The 22,742-nt window shown below is 37.5% G+C and overlaps 2 protein-coding genes and 1 non-coding gene across 9 annotated transcripts in view; 1 reads left to right on the top strand and 2 right to left on the bottom strand.

Annotated features, from left to right (window-relative positions):
* TM2D1 (TM2 domain containing 1) overlaps positions 1–2,736 on the bottom strand; it is a 49,646-nt gene extending 46,910 nt beyond the window's left edge. The window contains exons 1-2 of one of the 2 annotated variants that reach the window (XM_037827061.1): positions 2,534–2,735; positions 656–729 (exon numbers count right to left, since the gene is read on the bottom strand). In XM_037827061.1, the coding sequence (XP_037682989.1) occupies positions 656–729; positions 2,534–2,694 (235 nt within the window). In that variant the 5' untranslated portion in view covers positions 2,695–2,735. Of the gene's footprint in view, positions 1–655; positions 730–2,533 lie in introns of both variants that reach the window. The other variant, XM_037827063.1, reaches the window with a different exon arrangement.
* Positions 2,737–2,838: 102 nt separating this feature from the next.
* The window catches only part of PATJ (PATJ crumbs cell polarity complex component), a 450,328-nt gene continuing 430,424 nt past the window's right edge, over positions 2,839–22,742 (top strand). For 2 of the 6 annotated variants that reach the window (XM_037827055.1, XM_037827059.1), the window contains exon 1: positions 10,778–10,826. The gene's annotated coding sequence lies outside the window, so the exon portion shown is untranslated. Of the gene's footprint in view, positions 2,936–4,504; positions 4,538–10,747; positions 10,827–22,742 lie in introns of those variants that run through there. The other 4 variants (XM_037827057.1, XM_037827058.1, XM_037827056.1 and 1 more) reach the window with 4 other exon arrangements.
* On the bottom strand, positions 8,027–8,133 carry LOC119528247. The gene has a single exon (XR_005215567.1). It is a non-coding gene; the product is annotated as a U6 spliceosomal RNA (small nuclear RNA).

Below are 22,742 nucleotides of genomic sequence, written 5' to 3'. Positions count from 1 at the left end.
AGAATATCTCCTAAACAAATCATATTATATAACCTATTACTGTTTAATGGTAAAAATCACTGTTAGAACAGTAACAAAAAGTCAAAATTACAAAATTGTAATGCAACTTACTTACAAATATTGCTGCTAATTAGAACTGGGACAAAAGTATGCCAAAATATAAAGATATAAGATAAACGGACACCTGCTTTTTATTATATATAAATTCATAATCAAGAGATTATTTGAATGAGATACTTATGAAAAACTGAAAATGTTTTTTTCTGTAACATAATTATTTCCTTTAACCTCATTAACATTATGACTCTGTTAAAGACTAGCTTTCACTATAAAGAAGAGATCAGTATCAATTTATTTATCTTTGCATCACACAACTTAGTAAATAAAGGACATCAAGAAAATTATAAAAACTGATTCCAAGGGTTAGAAAAATGAATGAAAATGTAAAACTTCCCATTTTATATAATTAAGAGAGTAAGAGTATTTTTTAAACTAAATATTGAAAACCCCTGGCCAGTTCTCTAAATTCAAGTTGTTTTAGAAACTGGATAACAATGCTATAACTTAAGAAAAAAACATTTATTTTAATTACTGTAAATTGAACTATGAAATAGTTTGTTTTAAAAATTATTTTTAGACACGTTTCTAGTCTTACCATAAGCTGTGTAGTTTGTACAGTTAACTGGTTCTTGCGTAGCATCACTTATTTTTGGATCTTTACAAATATATGTAAGACAAGTTAAGGAAATATGAACTATATTTCAACACAAAATATTTTCATCTTAAATCTCTCATTTTATACTCATATTTATATTCACATGTAAAGAGAGGTTGCTAGTTTGCCCAAGTCAACAAGTACAGACAAAATTATACTTTCAGTGTTGCTAAATAATACTTGAGCATTAATTTATGTTAAAAGCTCTAGCAGAGGATGCATTCCTTAAAGATCATGGTCAGGGTAGAAGCACAAAGAACAAAGAAAAATGGAAATCAAAATCTTAACCACATTATCATAAGAATTATGATAATCATAATCATAAGGTTAAAAAAATCTGTCTAGAGATCTGTATTGTACTAATTTACAGGGTACCTATTGCCACGCACATAAATTCATGTAATACAAGTAACCCTGTGGGGTAGATACTATATCCCCACATCACAGAGGAACAACTTGAGGTTCAAAGTTGAGTGACTTATCCAAAGTCAAATAAGTAACAGGTAGTAATATCAGATTTCCTGATTCCAAGAGCAAAGACTAAAGGAAATATGAACTATAACTTTCAACACATCCAAGATGGTTGTTTCAGGTGGGTCTGTGTGGTCTCCCCAATAGGATTTTAAGCTTTCGAAAACAGGTAAAATAATTATTTTCTAGATGTTCAAAACACTCAGAGAATATTTGTTCCATAAATATTTTATTGTTGGAACTGAAATAGGTAGGTATTCACAAGATGTTTCTGGAGAAGAGAACATTACCCCTGTTTGAGGTTTTTGAACAGCTATTGGAAACCATCTTTATGCCAGAAATAACAGAAATTTTCTATTTGTCATCACTGCATGGCCCGATATGCTCAGCCACTTCTCTTCAGGTTCCAAAATGTTAAACTCTTCATACTGCCCAATTTCTTTCTTAGAATCACCACTACATTTTTGCCAAGAATAGGACTCAAATTATGAGGTCAGTGATTCTCAAACTCCAAGTATAATGGTGTTCAAGTTAGAGCTATTCTATTGTGAAAATCAAATAGTGGCTGTCCCTCCCCAGTTCACCTAAAAATACTGTGGGATAGAATTTTTTTAATTTTAAGATTTCCTTTCATAAATTCTTTCTGGCTTCTGTCATTAGTTTTTGTTCCACAATTTGTTTAAAACGGTATCTAATTTTGTAGGAAAGTAGCTATTTTAATTTGAATATAAATCCCATTGCATCTTATTCTTCCCTTTTTCACAATGCTGTGACACATCTGGCAGATTCATTTAACCCTTCAGCTTCAGTTTCCTGCTCCGTAAATAGCTAACACATATATCCCCTGTGTGCCAAGCACGGTTCTAAATACTTTAAAACATAATAATGGCCCATTAAGTTGGTATTATCATCCCCATTTTTAACTCTTGAGAAAACAGAAACCAAATAATTTCTCCAGATAACAACGTGGAGCAGAATTCGCCTCGTGGCTGTATGGCATCTCACGGAGGATTACATGAAGTAACATACGTAACTTGCACGATAAACGGGCAACACACACTTGCTGTACTGTCATTAATTACTTGTGTGTCTCTCCTTAAATAGGCAAACTTTCCTAACGGAGAGACTGTCTTACCGATCTTTGTATTACCAGGGCAACGATCAGAGTGGCCTCCGCCGTTTCCACCCCCACCTTTCTATTTCCCGGGTTCCTCAGTCATAAGAGGCTACAAGTCACCATTCCCTTCAGTACAGCCCTAGCTGGTACTGAGGGCTAAGACTTACTCGAATCCCAAATCTACGTAATCCAGAGCCCGCCGCCCATGGGATGCTCCCCACAGAGGATATTGTCCTACTTTTAGGTCCTCACATTTAAGCGTCTCCTCGCCCCGGGAGGTGGCAGCAGCCCCCCAAGGTCCGGTGGTGACTGACGCGAACCACAGGACACCCAACAACTGGGCGGCTACAGTTTCTGGAGACACCGGCCCGGAGGGCCCGGCGGCCTCCATGTTGGAAATCGGCGCGTTCCCCGCAACTTCCGGTTCCGCCTTCGGCCTGGGCGCCTACAGGAGTAGGGCGAAGAAAGGGAGGGTCTTAAAGGGACAGAACTTCAGTGTAAGGCAGGTTCCAGCGTCGTACTGCGCTGGTTTTCCTCCCTCTCCGCCAGCGACTAATCTTTCACGCCTGGCGAAATTTCTCTTGGAACGCTTGGGAGGTGCTGACGGGCGAAGATGGTCTTTGAGGAAGAAGGTAAAAGACTCTCTTAGGGGATCAACTGCCCTCCACCCACTTCTCACTGAAGTTAACCGTCTGCGGCTTTCCTTTCCTCCAAGAAGTGCTAGCGGCGTCAGGATAAATGCATTTTACGAAAAACATTTTATCTCCATTTGGCCCTAACAAAAAACTGGGTGTAGGATTAAAAGTCAGAGACTTAGGTTTTGAAAAGTAAAGATTATAACAACATTTTACACACACACACACACACACACACACACACACACACACACACACACACCATGGTAGATACATTTAACTCGGATTTTTTTTTTTTTTTTTTTTTAATACCAGAATTTCTCCCAGGTTTACACACATCTCCGTTAGTTTTGGTAGGGTTTGGGTTTACAGATACAAGGAATCAGGCTCAAAGACTCTAAAAGCACATTGCTCTTAGTGACAGAGTTGGAATAAACTTCGTTTGCTAGATTGCAGAATCTGTGCTCTTCCTAGTTATGATATAATGCGCTCCGTGTTAACTTAGAGAAAAATTTGTGGAAGCCTACTACAAATAGAATTTAAGGACTCTGTATCACAAAGTTAGATGTTACAACGTTATTTTTAACAGTGGAAATTTAGGTGTGAGAAAGAGCCTTCAAAAGGAGAACGAAAGTGGAAAGTTTAGCGTTTTCCCCTCCATCTGCTCTCTAAACTTTAAAAAGTTCTGTAGTAGCTATCTCTTTAAATGAGAATGTGTAACTTTTTTTTAGTGAAAGTTTAATTCTTTTTCTTTAAAATTGTAAAAATATTTGAATTTGAGTGTTGCCCCTTCATCCATATTGGCACTAATGCAGTGGTTCTCAAACTTTAGGGTTGCATCAGAAACATTTGGGGAACTCTCTTCTCTGCTTTCCTTCCTCACACCCTCAAAAACTATTAATCATTTACTATGTACCCATCTTTAGGCTCAACTCTAGAGACTTAAAAACAAACAAATCAAAGCAAAACAACAACAACAAAAAACCAAAAAACCATAGAGATAAGAACCCAGCAATTAAGCCCTTCATATTTAGTAAGGGAGAAGACAAATAGTTAAAATAGTATTTGATAGTCGTTGCAATAGAGGCATATACTAATTACTGTAGTGAAAAAGTGTTTTAAGATATTGTCCAAAACAGTACTTGGTACATTATATTTTTGTTACAAGCATCAGAATAATTCAAAATCCAAGTGAAATTGGAACAAGAGAGACCTATCTTCATAGGCTTAATGACTTCCCAGAAAATGTGCAGCCTAGAAAACTAATCATGGTTTAACTAACCAAGATTTTAAAAATTACCAATAATGCTTATAATATATACCTCAAAAACCATCCCTCAGCAAAAATCAGAAAATTAAAGAAAGCTACTCACTAGTTTGCGTTTATTGAAATTATAATAAAATCAGATATTTTTCTACTAACTGCAGGAAATTTGCTAATTCTTGTATTTGTCATTTTTCATAGAGATTTTCAATGAACTCTGAAAATGTTTATGCTTTGCTGATTAATCTATAAAAAAATCTATTTTTATGATTGTAGTAATTATCTTCATTCTCTTCTACAAGGTATGCACTAAAAAGAACAAAAGATTTCCCCATGTAAGTAAAGAAATATAAAATTTTTGGCTCTTGAATTTATGACATATTTAAAAAAATCACTTTCTGTCTTACTGCCCCTTAATCTGTTTTCTCATGCACAGTAAAATATATTTCCTTGCACACATAGTCTCCAGGCTAGCAGAAGGCTCTGATCATATGATTATTACATGCTCTAATTTTAGTAAGTAAATTTCTCATTTCTTTATATCACATAAAAGAATTTTATAGAAAATTTCTACACAAATATATAGATGACTACACTGACTTCAGGATCATCACTATGCTTTAATTATTAGATTACATAATACTTATCTGTGTATTATTCTCAAGTAAAATATAAAAGCACATTCCAAGATTCAATCTGGCAGAATTTCCCAGGCATCTTTGGTCTGTCTTTATTTAGATATGGCATTTCATTTTTAGGTAAAGAATGGAAAAGTCCTGTAAGGGACATATTTTCCCTCTGCAATGCTGAGTAGCTTAGAACAGTAACCTGTCCCCAAGACTGCCTTTCTTCCTCAAAACATTCACGTACCAATAATGTCCAATCAATTTTAAGATAAGAAAGACAAAACAAACAAACAAACAAACATGAATAGTAAGTCCATGAAAACTAAGTCCAAGATGGACGTTTTTGTGCAAAAATATTAGGAAAGAGAATTGCCAATTTTTCTAGTTTGCTAATGCTCCCGGAAAGCCAAACACCAGAGATGGATTGGCTTTTATAAAAGGGGGTTTATTTGGTTACACAGTTACAATCTTAAGGCTAAAAAGTGTCCAAGTAAATCCGGTACAGGTCCAGCAATCCTGTACCTTCACTGGAGGATGGCCAGTGGTGTCCGGAAAACCTCTGTTAGTTGGGAAGGCACTTGGCTGGCGTCTGCTCCAAACCTCTGGTTTCAAAATGGCTTTCTCCCAGGACATTCCTCTCTAGGCTGCAGTTCCTCAAAAATGTCACTCTTAGTTGCACTTGGGGTATTTGTCCTCTCTTAGCTTTTCTGGAGCAAGAGTTTGCTTTCAATGGCTGTCTTCAAACTGACTCTCATCTGCAGCTCCTCTCTTAGCTCCTGGGCGTTCTTCAGAGTATCCCTCTTGGCTGTAGCTCCTCTTCAAAATGTCACTCTCAGCTGCACTGAGTTCCTTCTGTTTGTCATCTCATTTATATGGCTCCACTGATCAAGGTCCACTCTGAATGGGTGGGGCCATGCTTCCATGGAAATATCTCATCAGAGTTATCACCTACAGTTGGGTGGGGCGCATTTCCATGCAAACAACCTAATCCAAACGTTCCAACTTAATCCCCACTAATATGTCTGCCCCACAAGATTACATCAAAGATAATGGCGTTTGGGGGACATAATGCATTCAAACTGGCACACCAGTATAGCCTGAAGCAAAGCTTCCTTTGGAATTCAGAGGGCTCTGAACATTGAATTTTTCATTCTCAAATTTTGAACATGCACATAATTGCATTAACAGTTCTGTCAGTAGCCAACACCAACCTGACTGATGTTTCCATGGTTAGAACAGAAATATTAATAGATAAAAGACTGTTACTTTCTAAACCTTCCTTTTTATTTGACTGTACTGGGCAATTTTTTTCCTCTGGTGATAAGGTGAAAATATCAGGGTTCAAATACATCTATCTGTATTACAACATTTGGAATTCTACATCCATGCTGCTAATTCCCAAATATTTCTAATTGTGTCTCCTCTTGGATGCACTGATCTAATTGCCTACTATTCAATTAAGTTAACTTTGACCACTTAATGAGGTCTTCTCTATGCCAAGTATACTTGATCTTGAATGTCAAATGAAGAATCTAAAATCGATTTTATTAGGGTTCTTCTCAAAAACAAACAAACAAAAAAATTAATTGGCTTTTCTCAATTTCACCACCAATATCTCTTTTATCAGGTTCAAAACTTGGAACCATTTTTGTCCTTCAGTTTTCTCCTTATTCTTGTTTAATCTCTTTAATCAGTAAGCAACTGATTTTTTGAATTTCCTTTATTAGAGAAGTTGTAGGTTACAGAAAAATAATGCAGAAGATAGAGTTCCCAAATACCCATCCCCCATACACACAGTTTTCCCTATTATTAATATTTTGCATTAGTTTGGTATCTTTGTTACAATTGATGAAACAATATTATTATAATTATGCTATGAACTATAGTCCACAGTTTACATTAGGATTCACATTTGTATTGTACAGGTTTTTAAAATTTTTGTTCTTGTCAGATATATACAACCTAAAATTTCCCCTTTTAACCACATTCAAATATATAATTCAGGGGTGTTAGTTACATTCACAATGTTTTGCTACCATCGCCGTCATCCATTACCAAAACTATTCCATTACCTGAACAGAAACTCGGTAGCAATTAAGCATTAACTCCCCATTTCCTACACCCACCCCGGCTGCTAGTAACCTGTATTCTAATTTTTAACTCTGAATTTGTTTATTTGAATTATTTCATATCAGTGAAATCATATATTTTTGCATCTGGTTTATTTTACTCAATGTGATGACTTCTAATTTCATCCATATTGTCACATATGTCGGAAATTCATTCTTTCTTATGACTGAATAACATTCCATTGTATGTATGTACTACATTTTCTTTATCCATTCATCTGTTTATGGACATTTGGGTGGGTTCCATTTTTTTTTTGTGAATAGTGCCTCTGTAAACATCAGTGTGCAAATATCTGTTTGAGTACCTGCTTTCAATTCTTTTGGGTATATTCCTAGAAGTGGGATTGCTGGGTCCTATGGTAATTCTAAATTTACTGAGGAACCACCAAACTGTTTTCTACAGTGGCTGTACCATTTTACAGTCCTGCCAACAATGAACAAGAGTTTCTGTTTCTCTACATCCTCTCCAACACTTATTTGTTTGTTTCTTTGTTTGTTTGTTTAATAGTAGCCATTCTAGTGGATGTGAAATGGTACCTCACTGTGGTTCTGATTTGCATTTCCCTAATGGCTAATGATGTTGAACATCTTTTCATGGGCTTATTGGCTGTTTGCATATCTTCTTTGGAAAAATGTCTATTAAGGTCTTTTGTCCATTTTTTAAATCATATTTTTAAATTGTAAAATATAACATATATACAGAAAAGTGATGGCTTTCCAAGTGCAATTTAACAAACAGAGAGCAAATTTCAAATATTATAGGTTACAATTCCAGTTCCAGTTATTTCCTTATTATGAAATATATATACAAAAAGATAATATCTTTCAAAGTATGATTTAACAAGTAGATATAAAGAAAATTTCCAAAGTTGTTATGAGTTATAGAACCATAGTTTCAGTTATTTCCTTATTGTGAAATATAACATATATACAAAAAGGTATAGCTTTCAAATTACAATTTAACAAGTAGCTATAGAAAAATTTCAAAGGATGTTATGGGTTACAGTTTCACCATTTCAATTTTTTCCTTCTAACTATTTTAATACCGTCGCAACTGAGAAAAAGAAAAAAAAATATGGAACACTTCGTGAATTTGCTTGTCATCCTTGCTCAGGGACCATGCTAATCTCCTCTGTATTGTTCCAGTTTTAGGATATGTGCTGCTGAAGCAAGCACTTCTGTCCATTTTTGAATTGGGTTGTTTTTCTTTTTGTTGTTGAGTTGTAAGATTTCTTTATATATTCTAGATATCAAGTCTATATCAGATATGTACTTTCCAAATATTTTCTCCCATTCTGTAGGTTCTCTTTTTACTTTCATGGTGAAGACTTGTGATGCACAGAAGTTTTTAATTTTGAAGACCATTTATATATTTTTTTGTTGTTGCTTATACTTTTTGTGTGAAGTCTAAGAAACTATTGCTTAACACAAGGTCCTGAAGATTCTCCCCTAAATTTTCTTCTAGGGGTTTAATAGTATTGGTTCTTAGGTTTTTGATCCATTTTGAATTAATTTTTGATATGGCATGCAGCATGGTTCTATCTTTATTCTTTTCCATATGGATATCCAGTATTCCCAGCACCATTCGAAGAGACTGTTCTTTACCCATTGAGTGGACATGGCCCCCTTGTCAAAAATCAGCTGATCATGTATGTGAGGAATTATTTCTGAACTCTCAATTTGATTCCATTGGTCTGTATGTCTGTCCTTGTGCCAATAACATGCTGTTTTGATTACTGTAGCTTTGCAATAAGTTTTTAAATAGGGTAGTATGAGTCCTCCAACTCCATTCTTCTATTTAAGATGGTTTTGACTATTTGGGGCCCCTTACCCTTCCATATAAATTTTATGATTGGCTTTTAACATTTCTGCAAAGCAAGTTGTTGGAATTTGTAAATTGCTTCAAGTAGAATTAACATCTTAACAATATTAAGTCTTCCAGTCCATGAACACAGAATGTCCTACCATTTATTTAGGTCTTTTAAAATTTCTTTTAGCAATGTTTTGTAGGGGACGCTCACATTGAGCAACATGAAAATTCAATGAAATGTGGTAGAGATGAATGTTTGCTGAGAAAGGCAGCTTTTCACAGTAGGTAAGACAGAGTCTAGCGCTGGAACATGTGTAGGGCTTACAGGAAGTTTCAAGCAAGGAAAAGAGGATGAGTAACCAATACAAAAGTCCTGGTATAGTACATTCCATGCATTCCAAGCAGACCAGTTTGGCCAGATCCTGGAGAAGTGAAGTGGGAGATTAGGTGAAGAAAGAGTCAGCAAGAAAGGGAGAGTTTGTAGGGCTTGAATACTAAGATAAGGAGTTTGAACATTGTTTCATAGTATATCCATAGTCACCTATGGTTTTTTGATTAAGGGGTAATATGTTCATAATGATGATCATCAGATTTTAAGAGTAGGAAGAGAACCAGTGTTTGCAAATTGTCTGAGATAACTGGTCTCCACCTTTATGCTGCTACTCCTGATTTGGGAAGCATTTCCTTTTTCACTTTACCTAAGTGAATCCCAACCACCTTCTAAGACTGACTTAAGTCCTAACTGATTCTTTCACCAAGGATAACAGGCATCTCTCTTTTATGAAGATTCTGGCTTCATTCTATTTGGTAATTTATTGCATAAGATTATTCTCCTCATATATTACTAGTTCCTTAAAAGCAGGGACCATGCTGATATTGTGTATCTTCTTACCAGGCCTATCAAGTATTTCCTTTAAAACAAGCAAACTATAAAGTGTCAAGTGCATGATCTTACAACAAATGTCCTTTTGTTGCAGCTATTTCTTAAATATGCTTTCTGTTCCTTTGAGGACAAGGATCACATTTTATACATCTCCCCACAGAGTCCATCCATCACAGTGCTTAATAAATACTGCATTTCTTCAATGAATGAGATACTTGAAGATGGATTCTTTTTCTTTAATTGTGAACTGTAATTAGACAAAGTAAAATGCCTATCATAAAAAATACTAAAGTTAATTACATTAGAGGGGAGTAATGCCATTGTGGGTTTTATACAGATCTTTTCAAAGTGAAGTTATATTAAGAAAGAAATGTATAGTGAAATCAGCACTGGACTTAGGAGACCCTGTTTGGGTCCCCAGAGTTGGGTAAATCAGTTAACCTATCCGATGTGTGGTTTCTTCAGAGCAAGTGAGATATTGTAGAAGCCAGTACCGGGCATATAGTACGAGCTACAATTGATTCAGTAATTTCCCTCCTTCAACTAAATGATAAGAAATAGTATCAAACCACACCTTTGTTCTCCCACAACTATACATCTTGGACTATTTTATGTTGAGTCAGGGGAGTGTAGAAAACTTAAGAATAGGCTGAGATAACAGTATAGAAAGGGGTCAAAGGGAAAACAAAGGGCTACGCAGATTTGACCAAGCCATTTCACCAATGTCCTCTTTTAATTTCAAATCGGGTTCCGCTCTCCGCCCAGCCCCCATACACCTCTGTCCGGCCGGATCCCCCCACACCTTTCGAGCTGGCTTGTCCCCCGCCGCTCGGCGTCTCATCTGCCCACTCTGCCCCCATACCCCACCTTTTCAAGGCTCTCGGTTGAAGTCTCTAGCCCTCCCATTCCCAGCCGAACTTCACCTGGAGAAAGTAGTGTAGCCAGCCGCACCCCCGCACCCTCCTCCTCGGAGCCGGCCTCCCGCGGGCCCAGGCTCCCTCTCCCGCCCCACCCACGGCGCCCCAGCGCCCCGCCCCGGGCGGGGAGGGTCGGTGCGAGGGGCGGGCCTGCCAGGTGAGGCGCGGTCACCCTGGGCCGCTCACTTCCGCCCAGGTGAGGGACGGCTGACGCCAAGCCCGTCCAGCCCGGCCTCCCACCCGGGCCTCCGCGGACCAGGTAAAGCGTGGCGTCCCGGCTGTGAGGGTGCGCGCGGCTACGCGGGTCCCCGCGCCTCGGGGCCCGCCAGGAACAGCTCCCTTTCTCGCGTCCCTCGCCAGCCTGCCCTGCCCCCGGCGCCCCCTCCGTTCGGCCGGAGGGGGTGGGGACGCCAGGCGGAGGGCGCCGGGGCGCTTCGCCGGGGCCGCGGAGGGTGCGGGGTACTCGCGGCGAGAAGGCGGGGCTGGGGCGCCTGTCCTGCGGGCTCGGTATGACCTTACCCGGCCTCCGACCTTCCGTGCAGGGCTCGCCGGAGGCTACCGGCCGCTGACCTGCCCAGCCTCGGCAGGCCCTGCCGGACCTCAAATCTCTGTCCGTGTGTGTTCTGGGAGTGGTATGGATCAGATTTTATATCTGGATAGGTGCCTATGCTTTGCCCCAAGAGCTGGGCGGAGTCTTTACCGCAGGCCGTCACGGTGGTAGGAGTGGGCAAGCGGTGCCCTGACTCGGGGGGGTGGGGAAGGAGAGGGTGCCCAGTCCTTGGTAGTCACGGTGCTTGGTAGTCACGTAGCAGATGCTGGCAGCCCAGCGGTCATGCTTGTACTCTGCTAGCCTCGCTTCGTGGAGGGGGAGGACCAAGAGGAAAAATGTTCTGGCCTCCACCGCTTGGGGAAATTCCAGAATTCCTATTTTAACTCAAGTTCTAGAAAGCATTTCCAGACCCATTCCACCCTTCCTGGTGCACCTACCTGGGCCACCTAGCAGGCTGAGTTAATTTCCCTGTGGAGTGCTCACTTAGCACCTTTTCCCATCGCCAGGTGGCTCTTGTCACTTTGTATTCGATTTAGTTGTTTACTAGTTTATTGCCACGATTGGTGGGCGTTCCTTTTAGGGCTCTTACTTGTCTAGGTTGTTTATCTGTAACACTAGGGTCAGGCCAATGATAGGTGCACTATATGTCTTTCTGAAATGAATGAAGAAGCCTGGAAAACTAGAGGAAAACTCAGTCACTTCGAGAGTGACCATACCAAATGTAGGCTGTCTCTGCTTTTTTTTTGACCAAATCATTTACACATAACCTTTTTAAAGGAAAGCTAGGGAGACATGGAGGTGAAAATTTAAATTGGTTCATTTTGCAGCATCAGAAAATGTTAGGTGAGGTTGTTTTAACTAAAATGTGCCAATGTTTCTAGGCCCCAAATGGCCTTTATAAAAATTATTAAAATTTAAGAATAATCAGAAAGTTAATAAATATCAGAGCTGGAATACTTTGTGGGTAGCATTTATATACTAAGAGCTGAAGTGATTTGCTCTGGCTACTTTACATCCTATTAACAGTCACATAAGATGGGGTTGGCATCAGAATAGTCTTGTTCAAAGTTAAAGTTGTATTAACCCCTAATCTGCATTTAAGTATGCCTTAATAAGTTCAAGTCACATATTTATTAATTTTTTATAATGTGTATATTTATTCCTAACTATAAAACTAATGTATATTCATTGTAGAAAAACTGGAGAAAATTTTCAAAAAAGGAACTGAAAGTACAAACTCTTTCACTCACTATTGAAAGATAACTACTAATAACATTATATTTTCTTAAAATTAAGTAGAAAAATACGTATTCCCATAGCAAATTCACTTTTACATGATTCTCAGACATTGGCTCACAGTTAGTGATCCTTGCAATTGCATTTTTACTTGGAAGCATTTAGTCAAGCAGTCCAAGTCTATTTGTTACTACTTCCAAAGGTTTTGTTAAAGTTTAACAAAAATACATTAGGCTGGAGAAATCAAAATGGGGCTAATTTGTTAAGATTTTTCTCACCTTCATAGTAGAGTAAGTTTTTTTTGAGAAACCGAGGACTATTCCACCTTAAGGTTTGAGATTGCTTGACCATTGCCATGTTTTTCTTATGCAAGGGTTTTTGCATAGATTTGGATGCATTTTTTAAGACCCCACTTTAGGTCATGGTGAAAATGGAGAAAAATTTAGTGCCTGTCAATACCATTCCTTTAGACATTTCAGATTGATGCTAAAAATGTACTGTATATTGTTTACACAACTGTGCAGTCTGTGGCATTTGGAGACATGGAATTGAGTCCACTTACCATATAAAACTCTTGGCAAGTCTTTGACTGTATCCTCATTTGTAAACCTCACTGAATACCTCATGGAGTTTTTGGGAGGTTGAAATGAAATCAAGTTCAAGAATATCTTGTAATTGTAAGCCATTTTTCACCCATTCTTGGCTCCTTTGTTGTGATGTTTAATAGTAGTCAAATTATAGAGTTGTGCTATTTTTATTGGAAAGAACTCAAGTTTGTGAGTGTTTTCACTGATACTTTGATAAAAGGCATAAAAATCATATTAGTTGATAAGTCTGTTAAAATGCACAAGGTATGAGTTATTGGGTACTTGAAATGAGGCTAATTGGAATTGAGATGCACTGTAAATGTAAAATACAACCATATTTAGAAGATTTAGTGTGAAGAAAACCTAAAATATCTCATTAATTTTTAAATTTTGTTTATGTATTGAAATGATAATATTTTGGATATAGTAGGTTAAATAAAATATATTTTTAAAATTAATTGTACCTGTTTCTTTTTACCTTTCTCATGTGGCTACTAGAAAATTTATAATTATATATGTGGCTCGCATTATATTTCTATTGGATGTCAGTTGGATGTCACTGGGTAAGGAGGCAGAATGAGTATGTTTACACCTAAGAGGGTTTAGTTGACTGAAGCACTTACACTCTTGTTTACAAGCTGTTGTTTTTATCTCCAAGTTATAGACCCTTTCCATGGCCCTCTCTAGTATTCTTTTATTGGTGAATAATTTTGTTGGTCAGCCTTCTGAGAAATAACCATTATTGACTACACAGCAAAAGCTCGGCTAAAGTAGTTATTAGCTTTTTTGAAGCCCAAACTATCTTAATTTTGATTGAAGAGATGTTGTTAGTAACAATAGTAGCTATTATTTGTTGAATGTGGACTGTATGCCAGGCCAAATGCTTTACAGAATCTTATTTAGTCCTTTCAATTGTAACCATCAAGTAATTTTTATTAGCTCTTTTTTACAAATGAGGAACCTGAGGCGTAGGGAGGTTTAAATAATTGGCCACAAGAATACAGAGCTGGTCCCAGAGGTGGAACCCAGGTTTCCATATTCCAAAGCTCACAGGCTATAGAATCGCTCATTTTTCAAGAATCGGTTATTAAATGTACTCTGGGCTTAAACTCGTCAAATAAAGGAACAGGAAAAGTTGACTGTTGAAGTAGATATTCAGATCTAATCCTGTTTTGTGTGTGTGTGTGTGTGTGTGTGTGTATGTTAGTGACCAATTGGAAACAATCTAAATGCTCTTCAGCAAGAGATGTTCAGATAAAGCACTTGTTCCTACAGTGGAATACAATTAGTAGTTATAATGAATGAACAAAAGCTGCGAATGTCATCAGGAATAAATCTTACAAATGAAGAATTGAGGTTAAAAAAACCCAAATTGCTGAAGGGTAAAGATATGGTACGATACCGTTTATATAAAGTTTAAAATTCTGCCAAACAATATTGTAAACAGAGAGAGAGTGTGTTGTAAGAATTCCAAGTTTGAATTCTGTCTATATTGATTGCATGCCTTTGGAAAGCTTCGTTATGGTCGAAAAGAAGGAAAATCTTTTGAGATGAGCATTCTTTATTGTTGGTCTTACTCGTAAAAGTGGGAAAAAAAAAGAAAAAAAGCCCTGCCCTTTGAAATATCCTCCTCTCATTTGTAAGGTGTTTATCTGTTAAAAAATTCGTTAGCAGTGACTTTCCCTCCACCCCCCAGTGAAATGGCATTCATGCTGCCTTCCTCTGTTCTTACCTCTTTTGTATAACCTTCTTTTAGTTGTAAGGAATTTTATTTTCTGAGTTTGTAAAATAGGGATGCTAATGCATTGTTAAGAAGATCAGATGAGATGATGTTATACAGAATGGCTTTAATAGTACACAGTAGGCACCAAAAACTAGCTAGTTGTTTCAGATGCCGACGAGTGGTTTTTGGAAATAGGCTGCGAGGAAGAAGAAGGATGACTGTTAGTGGGCAGAGTGTCCAAGACCTATTTGGTCTATTTTACAATTTGCTAAGGTCCTCAGAATTGTTTTAAATAGACAAGCATGCCCACAACGGTATGACTATAATTTCTGGAGGAAAGTTAAAAGTACACAGTCTGCAATGTGGGAAAAATTGAACAGAATATTTGAGGTGGAAACTAATCATTAGTGAAGAGTCATGAATGACCATATATGATCTATAAGTTTGCAGGCGGCCCAGATTTGTCTTTTTATTACTTACTGGAGAAAACTGTCATCAACAGACATACAAAAGCACACCACAAAGTAGTTTAACTTTGTTCATACGGAAGTGGCTAACAGGCAAAGTATTGACAAGCATTGATTAATTTCAGATAGTTTAATGAGATAATAAGTATTTAGGTAACCAAGTTATTCTCAAGAACTGACTCAGTTTTCATTTCTGATTCTGAATTTAACCTGGTGTCTTCAGCTTTGATTTCAGCAGCATCCTCAACTTTCAGTATCAAGTGTACTCAAACACTGTCTACAGCCTAGGAATATAGCCCCAAAATGTCAGGATAGTATTGGAATTTATATATCTGTTTCCCATATCCCAGGGATATAGTGTTTTGGCAGTGGCTGCTACAATATTTTTTATATCTAAGGGGCCTAGAAAAGGCCTCAGTGATTTGGTAGGAAGGCAAGGCCATTATGACACCTGTTTTGAAATTGCATTTGCATGGCAACAAATATATTTATTTCAAATCTGCGTAGGGAGCCACCATTTCTCTGTAGGCTCATAGTTTGTTGTCCTCGTAATCAGTACCTCATAAATACTGAGCTTTGGTGTGTAAAGACATGATAATTAGGCACAAACTGAGCTCCACACTCTAAGGAAGCAATAGAAACTTAGAGCTGTTTATGGACTTCAACTTTTGAATAATTTCTGAAAGCATGACTTTGGTTACACTTACAGCACCTTGATGCTTCACACTCCCTGATTCCATTGCATGCTGGGGCATTCATATTGGGGAGTCTAACTGTGATCTGTCCAATTCACATGCACAGTTAGAGGCCAAATATCTATACTTTGTTGAACAAATTACCAGTGATCTTTTTCTCTCACATTTTCCAGATAGAAGTGTTAGAAGTTAAATTAGTGGGGAGGAAATGCATGTTTCTCAGAGTCCTTAATTCCCATATATTCTTGATCTGGAGATGTTGATAAATCTTTTCAAGTTTCCTCCACCTAGAAATTTAAATAAAATTAGATTTCTACCTCTCCATCTGTTTTTAAAAAAATATTCTATCAGTTGGTGATGGCTAAGGACATAGGTATTAAAAAAAAGCCATAACGTTATTATCATTTCTTCCAGTGTAATCCTACAGTGAACCAGACATGAAAAATTCATGGCATAAATCTCTCTTGATAAATGATGGAGTGGAACCAGCTGAGCATAATAACCTGCTCATGCCCTGTAGCACTTTGATGTCTAGGCTGTGAACAATTATAGGTAGTTTATCTGTGAGTTTGATTTTACCATGTTTAAACAAACATGAAATTCCTTACTGTGTAAGCCCTGTTAGATTCTTAGCCTAGCTAAATAGGTAGAACATAATTCGCTGAAGATTTTCTATGGCTATACCCTGGGGGAGATATAGGTTCCATTTAGCCTGAGTGCCGTATGCTGTTAACTATGTCACAGGGTTGAATGACCAACCAGTTTCTTTCATTACCCTCACCTCCCTTTCCAAGGGCTATTCTACCACCATGATTTCCACAATTTGCAGGATTATCCATTGGAAGAGAAGAAAGATGACAATAAAACTTTATTTTTTAGGTTTTTTCCTCATTCTCAAGAAGGTACTATTTTTTATATGTTTCATAATATATCTGTGACATGTGAGTACATGCTTAGAATTATAAATTAAATTGAGGTGCGTGGTTAACATATTTTTACTGATGGGAATATGTATTTTAAAAAGTTTGAACTCCACTAATATATATTACCAGAATTTCCTTTTGAAAAATAGAAATCTGGACTCAATACTTCCCTATTTAAAAGCCTTTAATTACTTCCTATAGCCAACAGGGTAACAATCTACCAACATTGTTTGTAAGGCGCCTTTCAAAGTAATCTGTCTACACCAGTGCTTCTCCCTAGTCTGTAAAATAAATTATCAGAAAATGAAATTTAAAAGAAATACAAAATATAAGGTTAAATTTTTTTATTACTAAATTAACAGACATACATTACTCTGCCATGAGGTTTCTAAATGCTTATTCCCTGTTTCTGTACTTATCACTTTGTGGACCAGGCATCCGTTCACAATCTAAACTTGCAGGAACACTGGTCTAAACTACTTTTTTGGGCCATTTTTCTACTTCTAGAGACCTTACATTAGGTCACCTAGAGCTTGTTACTGTTCTTACAGCAAGTATTGCACTTTTACAGTTGTGTATAATGATTCTCAAATTGTGGTCTTCAGGCCTGTAGCATTAGAGTCACCTGTGAAGTTGCTAGAAATGCAAATTCTCAGGGACTAATACAGACCTATTATGTGAGAAATACTGCGGTAGAGTCTAGCTTGTCGGTTTTATCAAACTTTCCACGTTATTCTGATAGCAAGCTAAAGCTTGAGAACTGCTGACCTAGGGTAGCCCTGTGCTTCATCAAAATCTCGGGACAGTTGATACTGAAGTAGATCATAATTAGGTAAACCCTCTTGGGCAAATCAGGACAAATAGTCACGCTACTTTTACTGGTATGACCCTTCTACGTTCCCCCAATCCCCACCTTTCTTTTTCTTTTACAACTAGGGGTTCTTAATGTGTTCTCAGACCAGCTTTCCCAAACTTTCCTAAGCAGGGATAGTTACTCTCACTTTATTTCTCATAGCACATGGTGTATACCTCTGCTATTGTGTATATATGCCTTACAATATAATTATCCCATTGTGTTATCATTATCTTGCTATGTATTTGTCTTACTCTCTCATTAGGTCATTTTAGCCATCATCTTTTCTTCACCTTTTATTATTTTAAAATTATTAATAAATGCTTTTTAAATAAAATTCAATGTGAAAAGTCTAATTTTATTTCTCCCCACGTCTACTTTGCAGAAGTAATCACTGTTAGTAAATAACTATCTTTATGAATATTTTCCTAGAAACCTACAAACATCTGTAGTTTTTCTTACAAAAGTGAGAAATGTACATATTCTGAAACTTGTTTTTAACCCCCATTTAATTGTGTATATTGGATAACTTCCTTGTGTTAACACCGAGTTGGATTGTCAAAGAATTCTCACCTGGATGAGAGATCTTACCAACACCAATTCTTAAGATTCAGGAGCTACAGGCAGGAGCCAAGCACAGAGCAGCATTCTTTCCTGGAGTAGCCCCTAGCTACCAGAAGCAGATTCCAAAAAGTGTCCCTTTATTCCACATTAAAATACAATTCAAAAAAATTAAATAAAATGACTTATTATTACATGCTTACAATACCAAGGTATATACTGATCAGCATTAAATGATTTTTAAATGTATTTCTGAGCTTTTACTGCAGTTTTTAATTCTCATACAAAAGTAAAATTTGAATTTAGGATGCATTTTTTGTTTTGAATAGACAGACAAATTCTGAACAATGTATGCAGAAACATTTTTCTCAAAGTAAACCTTTTCTGTTTTGAGAATCCCCAGTTTTATACTCCATTAATTACACAAACGCCTGTGATTATCTCCTATTTTCCAGCCAACCATGCCATCCATAAATCCATAAATTCTCAGATTATTTACAAAAAGCAATCAAGACAGACCAGGTATATTCTGACATTTTAAACCAAGGAATTCTTTTATTTTCCTAGCTGTTAAAACAAATACCAGGCGATGGTGTTCTGGTTTGCTAATGCTGCTGTTATGCAAAGTAACAGAAATGGATTGGCTTTTATAAAGGGGGTTTATTTGGTTACAAATTTACAGTCTGAAGGCCATGAAAATGTCCAGATTAAGGCATCAACACAAGTATACCTTCACTGAAGGAAGGCCAGTGGTGTCTGGAAAACCTCCGTTAGCTGGGAAGGCACATGGCTGGTGTCTGCTGATCCTGGGTTGTGTTCCAGCTCCTCTCAGCTCCTGTGCGTTCTTCAAAATGTTGCTCTTGGGGCATTTTGTCCTCTCTCAGCTTCTCTGGAACAAACTCTGGGCTAGCATCTCCGAAGTGTTAGCAAAAGTCTGCTATCAACGGCCGTCTCCAAAATGGCTCTCAGCTGCTCTCCAAAATGTCACTTTCAGCTGCTCTGAGGTCCTTCTGTTTGTGAACTCCAGTGATTAAAACAAGACCCATCCTGAATGGGTGGGGTCCATATTTCCATGGAAATAATCCAATCAAATATTTGTTCACAGTTAATTGAGTCATATTTCCATGGAAACAATCAAAGGATTCCAACCTAATCAACAATAAGGTCTGCTCCCACAAGATTGCATTAAAGAACATGGTGTTTTGGGGGACATAATACATCCAAATTGGCACAAATGGGTTGCCTTACTGATAGAAATTTATTGGCTCATGGTTTCAGAGGCTAGAAGGCTTGCTTACTCCCAAGGTCTGTATTTTCTGGCTGTCTAGCAATCTTTGGGGTCCCTTGGCTTTTCCAATACATGGTGTGCCGGTTTGAATGTATTATGTCCCCACCCCAGAAAAAGCCATATTCTTTGATGCAATCTTGTGGGGCAGACATAGTAGTGGGGATTAAGTTGGAAAGTTTGGATTAGGTTGTTTGCATGGAGATGTGCCCCACCCAACTGTGGATGATAACTGATGGGATATTTCCATGGAGGCATGGCCCCACCCATTCGGGGTAGGCCTTGATCAGTGGAGCCATATAAATGAGCTGGCTCAAGGAGAGGAAACTTGGTGCAGCTGTGAGTGACGTTTTGAAGAGGAGCAAGCTTGCTAGAGAGGAACGTCCTGGGAGAAAGCCATTTTGAAACCAGAACTTTGGAGCAGACGCCAGCCACATGCCTTCCCAGCTAACAGAGGTTTTCCGGACGCCATTGGCCATCCTCCAGTGAAGGTACCCGATTACTGATGTGTTACCTTGGACACTTTATGGCCTTAAGACTGTAACTGTGTAGCCAAATAAACCCCCTTTTTATAAAAGCCAGTCCATCTCTGGTGTTTTGCATTCAGCAGCATTAGCAAACTAGAACACATGGTAATATCCCCTCCTTCTGACTTCTAGCTTTTTGTACCTTCTCTTTTTTGTGTGTCCAGTTTCCTTTGTTTGTAAGGGCTTCAGCCATACTGGATTAAGACCCATCATGATTCAGTTGGGCCACCTTTTAAATGTAGTAACTTCTTCAGGAGTTCCTATTTACAGTGGGTTCATTCCCATGGGAGTGGATTAAGATTAAGAACATGTTTTTCTGGGGTACCTATCTCCAAGCCACCACACTGTTATCTAGTAAAGACTATTAGCATATTTGCAAGGAGGTCTGGTATCATGCTGGGAATCCCAAATCGGAGTAAGCCACTGGCTTTTTGTTAACCTTTTCCTTCCCATTCAGGACTATATTATTTTAATGGCTGATGGCTATGGATAGTTAATTTTTCTAGGACTTTTATTAAAAACAATGCTGCAGCAAATATCCTTGTATGCTATTCTGGGTAGAATAATATATTGAATAGATTCTGCTAAATTGTTCTCCTAAAATGTGCAAATTTGTACTTCCCCTGTTTTTCAATAACATTAGGAGTACAGGCTATTTAGTAATTTAAAGACAATACCTATCTGACAGTAAAAACTGATGTTGTTTTAATTTGCGTTCTTTCATTTAGAGAAGGAAATGTATTAATGACCACATTAATACTTCTTAATATTCGTGTGGGTCTTTTTGGGCTCTGTGTTCTTAAGTCAACCGACAGTGCCATTTTTGTAATTGCCCTTCTGATATTCATATTTACCTGTCAGTGGGAACTTTTAAGGGTTGCACAACTGAGGTACTGAGCACACTGGAAACGTTGCTCTATTCAGTAGGTTTCTTGGTAGTTTCCATTGAATATAGAGAACATTTGGATGGGAAGATGGGAATTTTTATCAGTGTCAATGGTATCCCTTATTGATTTTTAATAGACTTTGTTGCTTAATGACCTTGAGTTAGAAGGTAAACATCTCATTACACAATTAGTGTAAGAAAGTAACTAGTGTAAGAAAATAATGATTATAATAATCATTATAACAGTTTACCACTATAAAATGACTGTGGTGAAGGTGCTATTTTGGTCATAACAAAGGGTTCCTGTAGCTTTTTTAGTTCAGATTACATTGCATTTTAGGCTACTTTGAGCAGGTCGCTGGAATTAAAAAACATTATCCACAGAGATACTGTTAGGGTGGTTTTCTTCTGGAAACTCAGATGTCTAGTAAGGATCGGGGATCATATATGTAGCTTAGGGATTTTTTTTTTTTTAATGTTTAAAATATTCTTGATTCTTTAATTTGGATATTCTTCATCTCAGGATCTTTTTTTTTAAATCAATTTTATTGAAATATAATTTACATATAACACAATGGGCCCATTTAAAAATGTAGTTCAGTGAATTTTGACAAATATATAAATGTATGTAAACAGCATCTCAGTCAAAATACAGAACATTTCTATCATCACAAAAAGCTTTCTTGAACCCCTTCGCAGTCAATCTTTTCCCACTTTGCCCCAGGTAAACTAACCTGTAAATATACATTAGTTTTGCTAGTTCTTGGATTTCATATGAATGGAATCATATAATTTGTACCCTTTTTTTGTGATTTCTTTCCCTCAGCATAATGTTTTGAGATTCATCCATGTGATACTGATCAAAAGTGGGTTCTCTGATGTGCTCAAATGACCAGTCCCTGGGTTTCAAAGAGTGAGAGTTAATTGCTAGGCATGAAGCAGGAGATTAGATGGCCTAAAAATCTGTCTTCCCAAACTCCAGTAACTCTGATGGTTTTATATTACCAAAAGATAGACAGGTTTTAGGATAATGGGCACAGTGGCTCAAGATGATGAGGTTAAGATGATCTAATTATTGAGCATGTGCATATTGATTACATCCTTAGTCACAGAATGTATGTAAGAGAATGGCTGCCTTAATATGCTTATGGGCATGATGTTTAGTATTATAATGAGGTATAGGTACAGTTTAAGCCACTGCACATGTTAGGCGTACCAATTTTAGTTAGATCCAGCTCTGTCTATCGGGATAGCTTTGGAATTGGGGTGGGTTAGTTCAGGGCCCTTCATTATGACTCAGGGCCCTTCATTAATAAACATTAGGGGCTGACTCTAAAGTTGAAAAACATGGTAAGGTGGGTATAAGGTGTGTATAATCACAAGACAAAGGCTATATAGTTATACAATCATTATCAAAGATCAAGGCAGCTGGATTGCAGTTCAGCAATTTCAGGTATTTCCTTCTGGCTATTCTAATACATTAGAAAGTAAAAAGAAATATCTGTGTCTATGATTTTATAACCATAACCATTTGGTAAATCCTAACTTCTCAGTTATAAGTCTTTCCTCTTATTTGATCATTCTCTTAATTTTGAGGGATATCTGGGCAACAAACATTCTAGCATCTTCATGCTGAAAAGGGGCATAAACGTTATGGAGTAGAGGAATGAAACTAGTTGTTGTTCTTGGAGAGACCAGTACCTCTGGATTTCAGGGATTATCTGGCATAGGAACAATCCAGAGGCTTTAAGTCACTGAAAAATAAACTTAATAGTTTAAGTAAAACTTTTATAAAACTTAGATAGAGCCCAGGGTATCTTTAGGGATTTCAGGAACACTGTTGCTTGGGGCTTGGCATACTGTGGCAGTTTGTAACATCTGG

This window comes from Choloepus didactylus, chromosome 2, assembly GCF_015220235.1.
Source record: "Choloepus didactylus isolate mChoDid1 chromosome 2, mChoDid1.pri, whole genome shotgun sequence".
Taxonomy (NCBI): Eukaryota; Metazoa; Chordata; class Mammalia; order Pilosa; family Megalonychidae; genus Choloepus; species Choloepus didactylus.
Note: the sequence above shows the minus strand (reverse complement) of the source record. Positions and strands in the feature narration are given on the sequence as shown.